The 20,823-nt window shown below is 49.1% G+C and overlaps 1 protein-coding gene across 2 annotated transcripts in view; it reads right to left on the reverse strand.

The window, feature by feature from the left end:
• Positions 1 to 7,601: 7,601 nt before the first annotated feature.
• Positions 7,602 to 20,823, reverse strand: part of MATK (megakaryocyte-associated tyrosine kinase) — a 108,717-nt gene continuing 95,495 nt past the window's right edge. For both annotated transcript variants that reach the window (XM_078668449.1, XM_078668450.1), the window contains exons 12-13: positions 13,012 to 13,098; positions 7,602 to 10,825 (exon numbers count right to left, since the gene is read on the reverse strand). In XM_078668449.1, coding sequence (XP_078524575.1) covers positions 10,643 to 10,825; positions 13,012 to 13,098 — 270 coding nt within the window. In that variant the 3' untranslated portion in view covers positions 7,602 to 10,642. The remainder of the gene's footprint in view (positions 10,826 to 13,011; positions 13,099 to 20,823) is intronic.

Raw genomic sequence — 20,823 nt, forward strand, 5'->3', positions numbered from 1 at the left:
CGGTTCTTTCTGGTTCGCAAGAAGGACAAGAACGAGGTCAGGCCCATTCTGGATTTGCGACAAGCAAACAAGTGGATTCGCAGAGAGAAGTTTTGCATGCTGTCGTTGCATCAGATTTATCCTCAGCTATAACAGGGAGACTGGCTATGTGCTATAGACCTACAGGATGCGTACTTCCATGTGCCAATTGCACACAAACACAGGAAGTTCCTCCGATTCCAAGTCGGTGCCAATCATTGTCAGTACACAGTACTGCCATTCGGGCTGAAGTCTGCGCCCAGAACATTCTCGAATTGCATGGCAGTTTTAGCGGCGCACCTGAGAAAGAACAAGGTGTTTGTCTACCCGTAGCTGGACGATTGGTTGATCAAGGCCTCCTCCTTCTCGGAAGCTCAAGCGCACTTCCAGAAGACGTACGTTCTCTTGAACAAGCTGGGGTTGCACATCAACATGTCCAAGTCTGTCCCGACTCCGGTCCAGTGCATACAGTACTTGGGAGCCTCCATCAATATGCTGTCAGCAAGCGTGTCTCCTTCGGAGGAGAGACGATTATCACTCCTTCGGAAGGCTCAGACTCTTATGACCGCTCCATCTACAACAGTGAGGACGGTGTCTTCTCTACTGGGGTCGATGGCCTCTTGTATCTTCCTCACGCCACACGCACGGCTGCACAGGAGACCATTGCAGAAGTGCTTGGAGGATCAGTGGGATCAGAGGAAAGGATCTTGGGACGACAAGATACGACTGTCTCTGCATGCTCTTCAGTCTCTGAAGTGGTGGTGTGCAGTGGAGAATCTCCTCAGAGGGGTTCCCTTCCACAAGAACATTCCCACACAGACTATCGTGATGGATGCGTCTCTCCACGGCTGGGGGGCGCACTCCGGAGACTTACAGATACAAGGAACGTGGTCCCAGATGGAGTCCACGTATCACATCAATTTCCTGGAACTCAGAGATGTTCACTTGGTACCGAAGGCCTTTCCTCCGTCCTTCCAGACTAACTCTCTGCTTGTACAGACGGACAATACAACCACGATGTATTACCTCAACAAGCAGGGGGGCTCGAGATCGCACACTCTGTCGCAGGAGGCGCAGGCGATCTGGCGTTGGCTTCTAGCCAGAGGACAGACGATAATGGCTACCCATCTAACAGGTGTGCAGAATGTTCAGGCCGACGCACTGAGCAGACTTATTCAGGAAAACCACGAATGGGTCATAAACGACGAAGTGCTAGGAGAAGTCTTCGCGAGGTGGGGAACTCCAGACGTAGATCTGTTCTCCACCGCCGAAAACAGCGAATGCCGAGACTTCGCCTCCAGTTACTACCAGCAAGGGGCGCTGGGGAATGCGTTATGGATCAACTGGTCGAACAGCTTTCCGTACGCTTTTCCACCCATTCCCTTGATTCCGGCGGTGCTCATCAAGCTGTCCCAGTCCAGGGCGCAGATGATCCTGATTGCCCCGGAATGGCCCAGGCAGTGGTGGTTCACGGACCTGCTTCACCGGTCTCTCCTTCCTCACATACGGCTGCGTGCCGGCTGGACCTTCTCACGAAGTTTGGGGGCAGATGGTGCACCCCACCCTCTCGTCTTTGAGTTTGTCAGCATGGCTCCTGAGATAGTGCAATATGGCCATTTGAATCTACCAGAAGATTGTATGGACATACTGAAGGAGGCTAAGCGACCTTCCACTAGGACTTCCTATGCTTACAAGTGGAAGAGATTCTGCATCTGGTGCAAGTCCAAGAACTATGACCCGACGACGTGTAAGGAAGATGTCATCCTTCCGTATCTTCTGTATTTGGCGCAGTCTGGCCTTAATGTTCATTCCACTAAGGTTTATCTCGCTGCGCTGACTGCCTACAGGAAATGCCCTTCACAGACTTCCTTCTTCCAGATCACTGTGATCAAAGATTTTCTGGAAGGCTTGAAGAAAGTGTTCCCTCCTGTCCGGCTTCCTTCGCCTTCATGGGAATTGAATGTGGTGCTGTCCAGATTGATGAAGGAGCCTTTTGAACCTATTCATAAGGCTTCGTTGCAGCACCTGTCCTGGAAGGCGGCGTTCCTCGTGGCCATTACATCGGCCCGCAGGGTGAGTGAAATTCAGGCGTTGTGTTGCCAAGAACCTTATACTGTATTTCATGCTGCTAAGCTTGTTATGCGTACTCACCCTAAATTTCTTCCGAAGGTTATATCTGATTTTCATGTTAACCAGACCATAACTTTACCTACGTTTTTTCAGAATCCGTCCTCTCCAGCGGAAAGGTCTCTGCATTCCCTGGATGTCAGGAGGGTGTTGAAATTTTATCTGGATAAAACCAAAGATATTCGTAGGTCAGACCAATTGTTTATTGATCAGTCAGGACCGGTCTTGCTACCTCAAAGTCCATCTCGAGGTGGATTGTGTCCTGTATACAATTGTGTTACCAGAAGGCTAATAAGACCTTAGGGGGTAAACCTAAGGCTCATTCCACCAGGGGCAAAGCTGCCACGACTGCTTTGCTATGTAATGTTCCAATTGCAGAAATCTGCAAGGCGGCCACTTGGAAGTCGGTCCATACCTTTGCTAAGCATTACTGTCTGGGCACTGATGCCAGGACAGACGCTCAGGTTGGGCAGGCTTCGCTGCGAAATCTGTTCGCACAGTAGTGGTGTTATTTCCTTTTTTCTCCACCGCCGCTTTGGTGTGGGGATGGGGTTGCCATTCTATTCACTAGATTATGACTATACACAGAGATCCCCTACTACAGAAGGAGTAGTTTCTGTCCTGTAACTCCAGTTCTGTAGTAGGGGTATCTCTGTTATAGTCATAAGCGCCCACCCTCCTCCCCGGTGGAGAGAGATATTCATGTAAGGAATGCTACAGGTCTGGCGTGTTACGTCTTCAAAAAGAACTGAAAGTAAAAGGGACCTGCTGTGCATTCTGGGATACTGAGAGAGTTCTGGAAAGTTCTCTTAAAGGCACAGTATCCTGTTCTGAGCCACATAATGGCAGCCTATGGGGCTTGTCTGTCCACTCCTTCCTCTCCATCATTCCAGAGGGTTTTGCTGGTAAAAGCAAGTTTTTCTATGTGGAGAAATCTGGACAGGCTGTGCTGTTTGTGGATTTTTGGTGGAATTTCTAGTTGAAGTACTGGACAGTGTAGCCTGTGGATATAGGCTGCATTATCTGTCTTTAAATTCTCTCAAGTGTCTGTGCAGTTCTGCATTTTTTGACAATTTAAGAGATTATTTTTGATTGCTCCGGGGTCCAGGCACATGGGCGGGACTATTCACTAGATTAGGACTATAAACAGAGATACCCTTTGTGAGAAGTTGGCCTGATGTGCAGTGTTCACTATTCTAGTGATCACTATATATCAGTCCAAACAACCCTTATTGATGATTGGTTGTAAGTCAACCTTATAGACCAGCTATCCTAGTAGCATGGATACGAGCAGTCTAAGGCTAAGACTCTAGAGGGCGTGTTAAGCCAGCTGTTTTACCATCACATTACCCCTTGAACACCCAGTGAAAGGACACCACACAAGTGTTATGAAAATAAACAATGTATTTATTAGAATCACAACAACCCTGTACTCTTTATGAGGACAGGGTGCTAGGCACACAACAAAACTCTTACGAAAATACTTAAGTTAGCACGGTATACACAAATGCCCGAGGGGCACGAAAAACCATATACTTTAAAAGTGGAATGCGAAATTACTAGCAGGTAAGTACAGTACTAGTAGGCTTTGGAATCGCTAGGACTTGACTAGGGAATCGTTAGATTACTTCTAGGAGACCTAGGGGACTCGGGTGCAGAGTGTGCACTCTCACGCGGGATGCGGGACAAAGTCTATGGAAGCTAGTAAAGTTAAAGTTAGTGTTCACGGGCGAACCCGACCTGGTAGGGAGAAAACGACAGTGGATCCTGACCCTTGGATAGTGAGGCTATGCTGGGACACCGAAGTGCCGAAGTTACCTAGCCCAGGGGCTGCAGCTGCATAGGTCTCAAAAGACGTCGGGAATCCTCGTTGCCGGACCAGGAGCCTGGAAGAAAGATGCTGGCAGGCGACCAGTGAAGATTGTTCGAGTTGATCCAAGCCTGGATCTGGAAGAAGGATGACACCTGAAAGCCGAGGGGACCAAGTTCGTGACTACTAGCCAGTAGTCAGTGGGCACCAGGAGGGCACCGGATGGTAGTCACCTCGACTAGGTGAGTGGGCGACGCTGGCTCTGCAGATCTCACGGACCAGGAGGCGTTGTCAGCGACCAGGATGGAGAGGCGAGCTGTCCCACGATGGATGAAGCTGTCGGCGTCGAAGTTACCCAGGATTGGGCAACAAGCCTTGGCTAATTCAAGCCCACGCGGTGGACTCAAAATGGCGTCTTGAGTGGACCAGGAGGGTCCGGGATGCTCCTCTTTGGAAAGGGAGCAAGGGCCAGTCTGGAGCAACCAGACCAGCAGCAGTGAGGTCGTCGGGCGTCGTTCAGAAGGCCACAAGCCAGCGGGCTAGTAGCCAAACAACGCGGTGAGCAGCAAAAAGCAGAAGGGCCCCACGCAGATCGTGGAGATGCTGGGAGGCTGCACTTCGGTGCTGGAGCTGCTCAGGGTTGGGGCTTCTCGGACCCCAAAGCACTCACCAGGAAATTACTCGGCGGGCTTGCTGTGCAGAAGTCGTGCAGTCTTGCAGATGGCCGGTCCCTCGAGGTCTTGTCGCACCCACGATTCTCAGCTGGGCTGTAGAGGTGGGTAGAGGTCAGAGGTGCCAGGGAAGCCGGTTCTCGTCGAGCTGGGCAGTCGGATTCCGGAGGAAGGACTTGCAGCAGACCGCAGTGTTCTTAAGATGGTGCCTGCGGATGCAGGGTGACTACTCCTTAGTCACAAGGGAGAAATCTTAGGAAGAAGTCTTGAGTTCCTTTCGTGGAAAGTAGTTTCAGGATTCAAAGATGATCTGATTTGGAAGGGGGCCAGTTCCTACCTTTATCCTGTAAAAAGGGGCTGGCACGCGACTAAGTCCTGCCCTAGGGGTGGGACTAGGAGGGGGGTGGTTACACCCACTTCCTTGGCGGGCTTTTCCCCAGCACAGGGTCTGGAGTGACCCTGGAACTGGTTCCAGCCAGCCTATGCACAGTGAGCACCGGGGTGCCACGTGCAGTCACCTTCCTCTAAAGCCCTGCCTACCTACAATACACAAAACCCTGTCTGGGACGGTGCTGGCACCGCCCCTGGCAGGAAACCCTTTGTCCTTATCTCCTGCTCTGGGAGGACTCCCAGCAGCAGGAGGGCAGACTTGTGTCTCGGTGGCAGCATCCATTTTGTGGAGCTGAGGCTCTGTTTGACTTTAACCGGGGTTAGGGGTTACATACATGTCGTGTCCCTCTAGAAGGGTGGAATGCTAACCCCGTCGCCAGAATTGGCGAGGGGTTAGTATTCCAATTCGTATGACACCTTACTCGACATGTTTTGATAAAGCGATACCAGAGTTGGCATATAACCGCGAGGATTATAATGCACTTAAGAGTATATGGTATGCGATATCATGGAAACGGCTAAGGGATGGATCCCGAAAGCCGCAGACAGGCTCAGCTCATGCCAGAGCACCATCTCACACGATTCCAAGCACTCTGCCTTCAGGATTGTTAAGGCCTGCCATAGGAGTGACTGATAGGAGATCTGTGTGTCCATTTTAGGGTTAGATATAGGTATACTATATCTAAAGCAAAGGGTGAGTACACCACCTTGCCCCAGCTGTCGTGCAGCCAGTTGTGTCAGTTTAGTTAGTCAGCCCAGGGGTGGCATAATACATGCTTCAGCCCCTGGGAGACTTCTGGGTACACCTCAGCCCTGGGTACAGGGACTTGGAGAGGGCCCAGTGCCAATTCAGTACCTGAGTACAATTTGGATAGAGAGAACAGCTAGGCTGTGGGTCTGATTAGCAGGCCCACAGCCAGGGAAAGTCGTAAACCAGTGCAGCAAAAAGCAAAAATCTGGGTGTTCATAGGATTGCAGACCCTACTCTCCTACACCCTTACTACAGAACTGGAGTTACAGGACAGAAACTACTCCTTCTTAAATCTGTGTTTTAACCTCCGCTACTGTGAATTGTTTTCAGTAAGTTCTCCCCTCTTGCCAGCTGCTTCGCTTTGAAGATTGGCACAGAGCTGGCATGCCAGTGCTCTCCATGTCTTTTTTCACAAAACAATATGTCTGACATTTTGTTTCTAGGGTAACGCAGCACTAGGCGTTTATTACCACTATCAACAACAAGGTGGCGCTAGTGAGCAGCATATGATTCCACCCTGTAATTAAGTAGGGGACGCAGAGGTCACCATGGGGGTAGAGACACTAATGGCTTCGTGGACAAGCGCTTGGTGCAACATAATTTTGCAATGCGCTTGCGGACTTCTATAATGGATGGTAAATTGCTGCTGCGTTTTGCATTGCGCCTAGTGAGATCCTGTGCAAAAATTTAGTAAATCCGCCCCTCAAGGTGTCAAAACTTTACATTGCAAACGGTGGGACAAATTGACATCCATCAGCCAGTTTTTGACAGTTTGTCGCTTCATTTTGGTGCAATGGGGACCATAACTGGGCACGCAGTTGTAAAAGTAGTTGGAGAATGCGGGTGTTATTAAGTCTACATTATTTTGCTGTTAAATCACATGATTTGTCCTGACTTTGATGTCTATTTCCTCCACCATCTTCCTAGTCCTGGTAGCCCCCGCTAACTTCCCTTCCCACAGGTCCAAATCATCCAAAGAAGGTCATGTTCCCTTGCTATGCTTGATATCAAGGGTCATGAAGACAGTCACAGGAAGAGAAAGAAAACAGGAAGTGAAAGAAAACAGGAAGTGAAAGAAAGCATGTCTCTATGAACCCAGTTTACTTCTTGTAGTCAATGTGTGCAGGCGCGTGTTCTAATGACTATCCAGAGCATGCCTTTTTATGAATGCAAGACCCTTCTTCTCTCTCTCTCACACACACATACACACACTCTGTCTCTCTTTCTCTCTCACCCACAAAAAGAGAGATATGTACCACATATTTTAGCAACATCATTTGCATTGTGCTCCGTGGAGCAGCCTCTCCACCGCCTCTCATCCTTTTACATATATTGATAATATTGTGCCATTTACATGTTATGTTATTTAAGTCATTTTTTTGATCATAATATAGTTGAGGTCTGAGCCCACCACATGCAAAGCCATTGCTTGTTGTTGTTTATATAAAGCAGCAGCCGAGAGGTATGAATGCCATTCCCAATTAAGACATAAATAATACTTTAATATTCCAATTTAATCTTAGAAGTGTTATTCATTGTCCTAGAGAGTTGTTCTAGGTCTTTCTATGGTATACATTCAGCAGAAACAGTGAGGCTTGTCAGTGCACTTAGTACCAAGTTTGGTGCAGCCTACAAAATAAAGACAAGGTTAGGAGAATAATGTTGTAAGGCATAATTAGACACTCTAGCAGAGTTATGAGCCGTGGAAAAGGTTAGTAGTGCACCATATGTTATAGGTGCACATAAAGCACATTTTGTAGCATTATCATTTTACTGTTCTCATAATTTTGACAATCTTGATTACTTAATTAAAAAAAGAGCCAAATGCTTTATAAAATATATACACTTTATTTAATAAACAATAGTTAACTGAGTCCATACAAAATATTATTTACCAACAATAAATGAGTTTGTATTGCACTCATTGACTATCTTTTAATACTGTGCTCTGCCAATCCTCTTCACCGCTTAAAACTTGCATAAAACATATACAATGTTACCACTACAACCACAAGTGCACACTTGTCACAGTAAAACTGTGCCTTTTAAATTCTGAACACATCAAGTTTCATTTGAGCCACCTCCTGAGGTAATTTTATGTTCCCAAAAATTCTCTAGCACAGTTAGTTATTATTAACCCTGGGCGGAGTATGCGGAGTGGTGCTCCGCGTAGTTGCACGGTGTTTAAAAAAAAACCTGGAACTTCCCTGCGCGCTGCCCCAGGTCCACGAAAAGGGTTAAAAAGAAAATGTTAAAAACCCACTTACCTTCTCTTCTGTCTGCCCTCCTCCTCGCTGCAATGGCTCCTTCTCCCGTCAACCTCCTCCTCGCGTCCCCGCACGTATTACATCTTGCGTGAACTGCGCATGTGCAGTTCACACAAGACCTAATACGTACAGGGACACGAGGAGGAGGACGACGGAAGAAGGGAGACACCGCGGCGAGGAGGAGTGCAGACAGAAGAGAAGGTATGTGTCTTATTACGACTTTGGTGATCTTCCAATAGGACCGCCAAGGCTGTAGTTAGCCTGCGCTCCGGATTATGAGTGCATTCCAGGGCAGGGGGTGCAGCAGTGGCTGTGTTAGGCTCATAAGAGAGCCTTAACAGCGTACCGCCTCAGTGCGAGGGCCTGCAGCACGTTCCTGACCGTGTAGCATGCACCATGTCGTACATGCCACACTGTGCAAGAACTAGGGTGCAAATTCAAGGGTGACTCAACAAGTACCTCCCAGCATGCATCCCCAGACCAAGATTCGGCCCGGGCCCAGTTAGCGCCACCTAACCTGCGTGTCTGCCACCCCTTTCAAGGCGGGGTCCCCGCCATTAGAAGGGTGGTGGATATGCAGGTCATAATATGCTCGTCGGTGCTGGTATCGGCACCACCAGCATATTCAGGCTCCTTTATGCACCCCCACTGCCGTGGGATCCTGGATTCCGCCAGAAGTGGTGGTCGAACCGCCACAGTGAGTACAGCGGTCCCAGGACGGCGTACTTGTAATAAGGCCCTATGTCTCTACAGGATGAAGCTTAATTGAATTTTTATATATCGCTTACTACCCCGGACGAGGCCCTGAAATACATATTAGGATTTTAAAAAGTCCTTAAGAGCAAATCCAAAATCTTTAGGGCTCTGTAAAACCGTGGTTTCAATCTTAACAAATCTACAGCTTTGAGAATGATAGAACACAGGGCAAAATGGTTTTGTCACTGGAACAAAACATGGAAGTGAAAAGGTTATTTAAAAACAGAGGGATACGCCATAAGTCCTATAGTTTATTTATTCGCCTGGGTTTAGCTAAGAAAATACATCTTAATTAAAAAAAATATATAGTTCTAATGTTTTAGATATTAGGGATGAAACCGTCTTGGGAGGATTGAATTAGTACCATTTCAGTTATAAACAATACAACGTCTCTCCAAACCTTTTTACATTTGTTGATTTCTAATTGTTTTTTTACTTCAGGCAAAGCAAAAAATAACTTTGTCTACCAATCAATTTGGAGATATTAAACATCACAATTTGTCAGTGCCACCTGTCGCTGGTTTGGGAGGATCAAAGAGACAGACAGATATTCACACCTCACTGAGGTATCGATGACAGGTGTAAAAGAGACAGGAAACATCTCCTCCTGTTCTCTCGAAGCCACTGGAGTCAAGCTATCCTGGCTGATGAGGAGTGAAACCCCGAAACCGGTCCTAGGATTCTTGTTTCCAGTCCAGGGAGGACCTGGCTTGGCAGTTCAGGCTGGACTGTTCCCATTGGGCGCAGGGTCAAGACTGATTTGCATATGGCTGGGTTGAAATTATAATGGCATGGTGAGCAAAAAAACGATGGATTTTGGCCAAGATCTCTGTACTGGGGTGAATGTATGACATTGTTCTGCATTCTGTCCATCAATTGTTCTTTTAACGCCTCCTAAGTGAACAGGACTGCGTTGTTATTTTCAATGTAGCATTTTTATATGTTTCAGTCAGAAAACATGTTTTACTGTAATCGTCATATTATATTATTTATTTTCAATGTAGCATTTTGATATGTTTCAGTCAGAAAACATGTTTTACTGTAATCGTCATATTATATCGGGAAATTGAATTAGGTGGCAACCTTGATAAGTCCCTTGATTTTATAGCCATATCAGAGTTACTTTATTCCTGTAGACCTGGCGATAGAACGTTTGTGTAATAATAATAATGTAAAATATATCTATATTAAAGCTTAAAAAGCAACCTACTATTATGTGGTAATTCAGTGTTTTTTCACCAAGGAGTATTTCCAGTATGAGAATTGAAACTTGGAACTCTATGGCTTTGTATAAAACACGGTTGAGGTCCCATTAAGGCAGCTTCATAGTAACACTGTTGCCATATCTTGTTTCACCTCTTGCATCTCCAATGAACGCAATCATCACATGCATTCTCCTTGCCCCGTTATCCCCTCTTCATATTCCTGCAGACTTCTGTGCGAGCGATCTTCCCCAGTACCATAATGCGTCCTACACACTCCTTGAAGGCCTTCTCCGAAGCCCCGTCCGAAGATATTGTTTGTTTCCGGAATGGGGCAATTTATCCTTATCTAGTGTTGCAACGCTAGCAATCATCAACAACGGACATTCTAGAATTTTGCTTTGTTTGATGATGTCAGCCTGGGCTTTGAGACATATTGTGACATCATTCTCCGAGTGGCCCCTTTAATTAAGGACGTGAACACAGTTCTCTAGTTCCTCTTTCGGTGATTCAATTGATGGGATCCATGGTGTTGATCCATCAATCAAACCACTTTTTCTGAACCAAATGAATGCAAGATGTTCATAAGTCTCTGGACAGGTCCTTAGTATTCCTTGAAAGAGAATAAAAAAAGAGGTCCCCTGGTCTCATTAAGCATCCTTACAGGCTTTCAGCTCTTTCTGTAGTTTGTCCTTTAGTTTTTTAAATGATGGTCGCTTCCCAGGATCCGCTTCCCAGCAGCTGCTCATCAGGCTGTAGATGGCTGGGGGACACTCCTCAGGGGCTGCCATGCGGTATCCCTTCTCCACTTCCTCCGACACCTCCTTCAGGCTCTGAGAAGAGGTAGGATAGAGAGTTTAGATTAGCATATCCATAAGTCACTCAGAGATCATGAGAAGAGGAGGTTGTAGAGAAGAGTGATCATGCTCTGTAAACGCGGAGTATCCTAAAAGATTATCGCTTGCTGCTCAGTGAGGAATGATATGCATGAGTGAAAAGGGTCATTCGTTTGTTAACAGGCGTTATCAGCCTCTCACAATCTGTTTTTAATATTACATCTCATTGCCGAGGGCTATACTGGTCGTTAAATGCCCAGACCAGGAGTTAAAGGCCAAGCCACAAACAAGGAGCTGGAGGGAAAAGGCCTTTAACAACAGTTGTGTTCCAACGCAAGATGGATATAATGCTATTAGAACATTATACCCACTGAAGGTGGAATGTTTTAAATTTAAAAAGGGAGAAACAGAAAGACAAACAAGGTCTGTGCCAGCCAATAGTGGCCCTGGGCCATTCCATCGTCTTCAATGGAGCTCTCAACATTCAAATGTTCTAATTATATTTCCAACATATATGAATGACTTATGATAGGCCCTGGAAAGCTTTAAACTTGCGCACAAAGTGGGACACATGCAGAAAATGTTGATAATTGTGAAGGTGGGTGAGTTTTAAGTAATGAGTTTCTAGAAGTTGAGAGTTGTGCCTGAGCCACAGTCACCTAAATGATGCCGGAAGTGGGAAAGGTATAAAGCACATAGGGCAGGAGGGTCTCCGGGAAGGGGACAGTATGGATTGCAGGACACAGCAGGAAGGCAGTTGGTGTGATGGTGGTGTGGGGGTGTAGCCCTGGCAATAGGGCCTTACTCGGGGCAAGCACGGGCGAGGGGGCTGAGCACTTTGTCAGAGGTGGGTGGGGGCTCAGAATAGAAGACCGGGACTGCTGCCAATCACCACCAGTCTACCAGCTGTTCTGAATGGCCCTCCTGGCAATGGGAGGGGTTTACATCACTTTGCAAAGCCTGCAAAGTTTTGTAAAAGCAGACACAAAGTAGTTAATTTGTAGTAACTGTATATATAATAGACCCTTATTAGGTTATCATTACTCAGACCAACCACAGAGGTCTGAGGGGTGAGACCCTCACGTGTCTCATTACTGGGGGTGGGTGGAATTTGCATAGTCGCACTTCGCAAAGCTCTGCAAAATGGTCCAAAATCTCTGCGAGCACACAGAGTTCCGCGAACACGCAAAATTGCTTGTTCCGCCCATTCCCAATGCTTTTTTCCTGTTTGCAAACGCTGTTTGCGTGCTCGGGGGGGAAATAACTCGTGAACCCCACATTTTGAAAGCGCAAACAAGCAAAATGTTCCACAAAGCTGCGGATCGCGAAATTTTTGGCAATTACGCGTTCTCCGCAGAACGCGAAATTACCCAAATTCCGCGAGTGGAACGGAATTCACCGCCCAGGCCTACTCATCGCTCAAAGGAGGAAGATGCATGTCAAGAACCAGTCCTTCCTCATATCTCACTACGGCAGAAACCTAGAAGGACATCAGTGTAGTGTGCTGGGGGACACGTTCTAGAGTTCAGGATGGTGCTGTACCTGCACTCTACACCCACCCATCACAGGCGTCACCGTTCAGGTGATCCTGCTAATAAAAGGGACCAGGCGCATGTCCCCTAGGCCAGTTATCAGTACCAGACTACTGTGTTCTTGTCCTTCAATCACAAGTATGTGGGCCTAGTGCCCACTACTTTACAATCGAGATGCCAAGATGTTCTGATAGAGCCCCAGGACCACCTCCCCACCACTTGGTTCGATCCACAGAAACACCAGTGAAAAGACTATCACAGAGAGAATCCCATTCCAATATACTTACCGGAGAGAGAAGGAGGGATCTAGAGAAGGACATGGGGGGATTGAGAAACAGACGGGTCGAGAGACCCAAAGAAAGAGAGAGACACAGAGAGAGGGAGACCAACAGTGTGAGTGAGAGAGACAGGGAATGGGGCGAGAGACCCATGGAGAAGCGTACAGAGTGAGTGACAGAGAAATAGAGAGGTAGAGAGAGACCGTGTTGAAGAGAGCGCTAGAGACCGACAAAGAGCAAGAGAGAAACAAAAAGATACAAAGAAAGAAAGCGGAGAAGACGAAAGAGGGAGACAGACAGAGGGGGGTAGGGAAAGAGAGCAAAAAAAAACGAGGGCGTGAGACAGAGGAAGAGGGTGCAGAGAGTAACTTACCATCTTGGGATAAGGGGCTCGGCCATATGAAAACACCTCCCAGAGTAGGATTCCATAACTCCAGACATCCGACTTGGTGGAGAATTTCTACAGCAATGAGGAAGAGAAACCATTGGAGATCATCATTTTTCAGGGTGGTGACCGCTCTTGCGCTTCAAGAACATTTTCTGTGTCGCTTCCTTTTACACAATCATCGTGTAAGACTTGCTGCTCCCTTGTGGTATTTGTCAGCCCTGAAATCCGAACCAGTCTGCCAAGTTCTGCATCCTAGCAACGCGCTTACATCTCTGTCAAACCCTGCATGCCACCCACAGTCTGCCACCCACGCAGCACCCCAAGAACGCTCGGTCCCACCCTGCATGTCACCCACATTCTGCCACCTGCTGCACCCTAACCACACTCTCTCACACCCTGCAAGCCACCCACAGTCTAACACCTGCTGCAGTCTAACTGTAGACTGCTCTTACATCTCAAGAGCACTCGGTCACATCCTTCATGCCACCCACAGTCTGCTACTAGCTGCACCCAAGAGCACTCCGTCACACCCTGCATGCCACCCACGCAGCACCCTAAAATTTGATTTGACTATTTGTAAAGCGCAACTATCACTCCGAAAGGAGCATCCTGGTACTATGCTGAGGAGGTAAAGGGGAGAGAGATGGTCATGTGATGTATCATAGTTATGTGAGTGAGAAGCAAAATGTATCGGTGGACCCAGAGATCCAGGTCTTCAGGGCTTTCCTAAAGTAAGTCTCTGATTCTATCAACCTCAGTTGTATAGGCATGAGGTTTCTGTCTCGGGTCCCTAGGACTGCCAGAGATGTACCTCCTTTTCTTTTGGACCTGTAGACAGGTGGGTTGATGAGGTTTGCTGAGGAGGATCTAAGTGTTGTAACAAGTAAGGGGTAAATCTGGCCGCTAGGTATTTGGGTCCTGAGTTTCTAAAAGCTCTGAAAGTAATTAATAGTACCTTAAATAGGATTCTTTTAGGACTGGGCAACCAATGTAAGGTTTTATGGGCTGTCGAGGCAGATGATTTGTGGGGCAGTTTTAGTACTAGACTTGCCGCTGCTTGTTGTACAACCCGTAGCTTTTTTAATACTTGCTTATTAGCTCCTGCTAGTAGGCTGTTGCTTTAGTCAAGTCTAGACAAGATAAGTGCTACTGCCACTGTCTTCCGTGCAGTGAAGGGAATGTAATCAAAATGCTTTAAAAGAGTTTTCATGAGGTTAAAGCAACTGCAAGAGCTTGAGGCCGGAAACCAAAGAGAAGCATCAAATGTTATCCACAGATTCTTAGCCACTTCCACTGTGTTAGGTGTGGCAGGAGCGCCTTCTGGCCACCATTGAATTGGCTTAAAGGGATTTCTCAGTGGCAGGGTAGGTCTTTGACAGAGCATCCGTGTACGCTGGACCCAAATTGGTGTCCATTTTTGACCGCCAGGTGCCGCTGCAGGCATCACTAGACAATGGAATAGGTTATTGACCTGAGAAAGTGGTATGTAGTGTTCACTTACCTACTTGTGTAGATAGCATCTACTTTGGTCCTGAGGAAGTGCCAAGATCTTCCGGACGTAATAGGCACGAAACATGTTGACCGATCGAGAGTAGGGCACATACAGCTAGATACATAGCCTCTAGTTCACTGCCACTCTCTGTTTTAATCAGGCGGTTTACCTTTTGAATAAATTACTGTTAGGACTCACTAACCTGTTTTAATCACTTTCCACGACATCTACACCCACTAGGCCCCTCACCCCCACTGCACCCTACAACAGGAACAGAAGATCCCCGCTAAAGAGCCCCGTACTGGGTGCCCGAAAGGTATTGCAGCACCAACTTGACGAGGGGCAGGCTCATATGATGAAGCATGACACCTAGCTTACTAGGTGTGTGAGAGCTCTAGTTCCGAAAAGGTGAATTCCCCCCTTTCCTCCGCCCTTTTACGTGGGGCCACTTCTTATCTCTCCCTGCTCTTACCCTTCTTGCATACTACATCCTGCATCGTTAGTCACCGTCTACTGCCCGCTGCATCCTAGGAGCTGTGTCGCATCCTGCACCCTTAGCCACCTTCTACTGCCCGTTGCATCCTAGGAGCGCTATGTCCCATCCTGCATCCTCAGTCACCATCTGCTGCCTGCTGCATCCTAAGAGCTGTGTCGCATCCTGCACCCTTAGTCACAGTCTACTGCCCGCTTAATCCTAAGAGCTCTGTGGCATCCTGCATCGTTAGTCACCATCTACTGCCCGCTGCATTCTAAGAGCTCTTTGTCTCATCCTGCATCCTTAGTCACCGTCTACTGCCCGCTGCATCCGAGGAGCTCTATATCGCATCCTGCATCCTTAGTCACCGTCTACTGCCCGCTGCATCCTAGGAGCTGTGTCGCATCCTGTACCCTTAGCCACCTTCTACTGCCCGTTGCATCCTAGGAGCGCTATGTCCCATCCTGCATCCTCAGTCACCATCTGCTGCCTGCTGCATCCTAAGAGCTGTGTCGCATCCTGCACCCTTAGTCACAGTCTACTGCCTGCTTAATCCTAAGAGCTCTGTGGCATCCTGCATCGTTAGTCACCATCTACTGCCCGCTGCATTCTAAGAGCTCTTTGTCTCATCCTGCATCCTTAGTCACCGTCTACTGCCCGCTGCATCCGAGGAGCTCTATATCGCATCCTGCATCCTTAGTCACCGTCTACTGCCCGCTGCATCCTAGGAGCTGTGTCGCATCCTGTACCCTTAGCCACCGTCTACTGCCCGCTGCATCCTAAGAGCTGTGTCGCATCCTGCACCCTTAGTTACCGTCTGCTGCCCGCTGTGTCCTAAGAGCTCTATGTCGCATCCTGCACCCTTAGTCACCGTCTACTGCCAGCTGCATCCTAGGAGCTCTATGTCGCTTCCTGCATCCTTAGTCACCGTCTGCTGCCGCTGCATCCTAAGAGCTCTATGTTGCATCCTGCATCCTTAGTCACCGTCTACTGCCTGCTGCGTCCTAAGAGCTGAGTCGCATGCTGCACCCTTAGTCACCGTCTGCTGCATCCTAAGAGCTCTATGTGGCATCCTGCATCCTTAGTCACCGTCTGCTGCCCGCTGCATCCTAAGAGCTGTGTCGCATCCTGCACCCTTAGTCACCGTCTGCTGCATCCTAAGAGCTCTATGTCGCATCCTGCATCCTTAGTCACTGTCTGCTGCCCGCTGCATTCTAAGAGCTGTGTCGCATCCTGCACCCTTAGTCACAGTCTACTGCCCGCTTAATCCTAAGAGCTCTGTGGCATCCTGCATCGTTAGTCACCATCTACTGCCCACTGCATTCTAAGAGCTCTATATTGCATCCTGCACCCTTAGTCACAGTTTACTGCCCGCTGCATCCTAAGAGCTCTGTGGCATCCTGCATCCTTAGTCACGTCTACTGCCAGCTGGATCCTAAGAGCTCTATGTCGCTTCCTGCATCCTTGGTCACCGTCTGCAGCATCCTAAGAGCTCTACGTCGCATCCTGCATCCTTAGTCACCGTCTGCTGCCCGCTGCATCCTTAGAGCTCTATGTCGCATCCTGCACCCTTAGTCACCGTCTGCTGCCCGCTGCATCCGAAGAGCTCTATATCGCATCCTGCACCCTTAGTCACAGTTTACTGCCCGCTGCATCCTAAGAGCTCTGTGGCATCCTGCATCCTTAGTCACGTCTACTGCCAGCTGCATCCTAAGAGCTCTATGTCGCTTCCTGCATCCTTAGTCACCGTCTGCTGTCGCTGCATCCTAAGAGCTCTATGTCGCATCCTGCACCCTTAGTCACAGTTTTCTGCCCGCTGCATCCTAAGAGCTCTGTGGCATCCTGCTTCCTTAGTCACGTCTACTTCCAGCTGCATCCTAAGAGCTCTATGTCGCTTCCTGCATCCTTAGTCACCGTCTGCTGTTGCTGCATCCTAAGAGCTCTATGTCGCATCCTGCACCCTTAGTCACAGTCTACTGCCCGCTTAATCCTAAGAGCTCTGTGGCATCCTGCCTCGTTAGTCACCATCTACTGCCCACTGCATTCTAAGATCTCTATATCGCATCCTGCACCCTTAGTCACAGTTTACTGCCCGCTGCATCCTAAGAGCTCTGTGGCATCCTGCATCCTTAGTCACGTCTACTGCCAGCTGCATCCTAAGAGCTCTATGTCGCTTCCTGCATCCTTAGTCACCGTCTGCAGCATCCTAAGAGCTCTATGTCGCATCCTGCATCCTTAGTCACCGTCTGCTGCCCGCTGCATCCTTAGAGCTCTATGTCGCATCCTGCACCCTTAGTCACCGTCTGCTGCCCGCTGCATCCGAAGAGCTCTATATCGCATCCTGCACCCTTAGTCACAGTTTACTGCCCGCTGCATCCTAAGAGCTCTGTGGCATCCTGCATCCTTAGTCACGTCTACTGCCAGCTGCATCCTAAGAGCTCTATGTCGCTTCCTGCATCCTTAGTCACCGTCTGCTGTCGCTGCATCCTAAGAGCTCTATGTCGCATCCTGCACCCTTAGTCACAGTTTTCTGCCCGCTGCATCCTAAGAGCTCTGTGGCATCCTGCTTCCTTAGTCACGTCTACTGCCAGCTGTATCCTAAGAGCTCTATGTCGCTTCCTGCATCCTTAGTCACCGTCTGCTGTCGCTGCATCCTAAGAGCTCTATGTCGCATACTGCACCCTTAGTCACAGTTTACTGCCCGTTGCATCCTAAGAGCTCTATGTCTCATCCTGCATCCTTAGTCACCGTCTACTGCCTGCTGTGTCCTAAGAGCTGAGTCGCATGCTGCACCCTTAGTCACCGTCTGCTGCATCCTAAGAGCTCTATGTGGCATCCTGCATCCTTACTCACCGTCTGCTGCCCGCTGCATCCTAAGAGCTCTATGTCGCATCCTGCTGCCTTAGTCACCGTCTGCTGTATCCTAACAGCTCTATGTCGCATCCTGCATCCTTAGTTACCGTCTGCTGTCGCTGCATCCTAAGAGCTCTATGTTGCATCCTGCACCCTTAGTCACAGTTTACTGCCCGCTGCAGCTCTATGTCTCATCTTGCATCCTTAGTCACCTTCTACTGCCAGCTGCATCCTAAGAGCTCTATGTTGCTTCCTGCATCCTTAGTCACCGTCTGCTGCCCGCTGCATCCTAAGAGCTCTATGTCTCATCCTGCATCCTTAGTCACCGTCTACTGCCTGCTGCGTCCTAAGAGCGGAGTCGCATGCTGCACCCTTATTCACCGTCTGCTGCATCCTAAGAGCTCTATGTGGCATCCTGCATCCTTAGTCACCATCTGCTGCCCGCTGCATCCTAAGAGCTCTGTGGCATCCTGCATCGTTAGTCACTGTCTACTGCCAGCTGCATCCTAAGAGCTCTATGTCGCTTCCTGCATCCTGAGTCACCGTCTGCTGCCCGCTGCATCCTAAGAGCTCTGTGGCATCCTGCATCGTTAGTCACCGTCTACTGCCAGCTGCATCCTAAGAGCTCTATGTCGCTTCCTGCATCCTTAGTCACCGTCTGCTGTCGCTGCATCCTAAGAGCTCTATGTTGCAACCTGCACCCTTAGTCACAGTTACTGCCCGATGCATCCTAAGAGCTCTATGTCTCATCCTGCATCCTTAGTCACCGCCTATTGCCTGCTGCGTCCTAGGAGCTGAGTCGAATGCTGCACCCTTAGTCACCGTCTGCTGCATCCTAAGAGCTCTGTGGCATCCTGCATCGTTAGTCACCGTCTACTGCCAGCTGCATCCTAAGAGCTCTATGTTGCTTCCTGCATCCTTAGTCACTGTCTGCTGCCCGCTGCATCCTAAGAGCTCTATGTCGCTTCCTGCATCCTGAGTCACCATCTGCTGCCCGCTGCATCCTAAGAGCTCTGTGGCATCCTGCTGCCTTAGTCACCGTCTACTGCCAGCTGCATCCTAAGAGCTCTATGTTGCTTCCTGCATCCTTAGTCACAGTCTGCTGCATCCTAAGAGCTCTATGTCGCATCCTGCACCCTTAGTCACCGTCTGCTGCCCGCTGCATCCTTAGAGCTCTATGTCCCATCCTGCACCCTTAGTCACCGTCTGCTGCCCGCTGCATCCTTAGAGCTCTATGTCGCATCCTGCACCCTTAGTCACCGTCTGCTGCCCGCTGCATCCTTAGAGCTCTATGTCGCATCCTGCTGCCTTAGTCACCGTCTACTGTATCCTAAGAGCTCTATGTCGCATCCTGCATCCTTAGTCACAGTTTACTGCCCGCTGCATCCTAAGAGCTCTATGTCTCATCCTGCATCCTTAGTCACCGTCTATTGCCTGCTGCGTCCTAAGAGCTGAGTCGAATGCTGCACCCTTAGTCACCGTCTGCTGCATCCTAAGAGCTCTGTGGCATCCTGCATCGTTAGTCACCGTCTACTGCCAGCTGCATCCTAAGAGCTCTATGTTGCTTCCTGCATCCTTAGTCACCGTCTGCTGCCCGCTGCATCCTAAGAGCTCTATGTCTCATCCTGCATCCTTAGTCACAGTTTACTGCCCGCTGCATCCTAAGAGCTCTATGTCTCATCCTGCATCCTTAGTCACCGTCTATTGCCTGCTGCGTCCTAAGAGCTGAGTCGAATGCTGCACCCTTAGTCACCGTCTGCTGCATCCTAAGAGCTCTGTGGCATCCTGCATCGTTAGTCACCGTCTACTGCCAGCTACATCCTAAGAGCTCTATGTTGCTTCCTGCATCCTTAGTCACTGTCTGCTGCCCGCTGCATCCTAAGAGCTCTATGTCGCATCCTGCATCCTTAGTCACCGTCTACTGCATCCTAAGAGCTCTATGTCACATCCTGCATCCTTAGTCACCGTCTATTGCCTGCTGCGTCCTAAGAGCTGAGTCGAATGCTGCACCCTTAGTCACCGTCTGCTGCATCCTAAGAGCTCTGTGGCATCCTGCATCGTTAGTCACCGTCTACTGCCAGCTGCATCCTAAGAGCTCTATGTTGCTTCCTGCATCCTTGGTCACCGTCTGCAGCATCCTAAGAGCTCTATGTCGCATCCTGCATCCTTAGTCACCGTCTACTGCCAGCTGCATCCTAAGAGCTCTATGTCACTTCCTGCATCCTTAGTCACTGTCTGCTGCCCGCTGCATCCTAAGAGTTCTATGTCGCATCCTGCTGCCTTAGTCACCGTCTGCTGCCCGCTACATCCTAAGAGCTCTGTGGCATCCTGCATCCTTAGTCGCCGTCTACTGCCAGCTGCATCCTAAGAGCTCTATGTCGCATCCTGCATCGTTAGTCACCGTCTACTGCCAGCTGCATCCTAAGAGCTCTATGTCGCATCCTGCATCGTTAGTCACCGTCTACTGCCAGCTGCATCTGAGAGCTCTATGTCGCATCCTGCATCGTTAGTCACTGTCTGCTGCCCGCTGCATCCTAAGAGCTCTATGTCGCATCCTGCATCCTTAGTCACCGTCTACTGCATCCTAAGAGCTCTATGTCGCATCCTGCTGCCTTAGTCACCGTCTGCTGCCCGCTACATCCTAAGAGCTCTGTGGCATCCTGCATCCTTAGTCACCGTCTACTGCCAGCTGCATCCTAAGAGCTCTATGTCGCATCCTGCATCGTTAGTCACTGTCTGCTGCACGCTGCATCCTAAGAGCTCTATGTCGCATCCTGCATCCTGAGTCACCGTCTGCTGCCCGCTGCATCCTAAGAGCTCTGTGGCATCCTGCATCGTTAGTCACCGTCTGCTGCCCGCTGCATCCTAAGAGCTCTATGTCGCATCCTGCATCCTTAGTCACCGTCTACTGCATCCTAAGAGCTCTATGTCACATCCTGCATCCTTAGTCACCGTCTATTGCCTGCTGCGTCCTAAG

This window comes from Lissotriton helveticus, chromosome 12 (genome assembly GCF_964261635.1).
Source record: "Lissotriton helveticus chromosome 12, aLisHel1.1, whole genome shotgun sequence".
Taxonomy (NCBI): domain Eukaryota; kingdom Metazoa; phylum Chordata; class Amphibia; order Caudata; family Salamandridae; genus Lissotriton; species Lissotriton helveticus.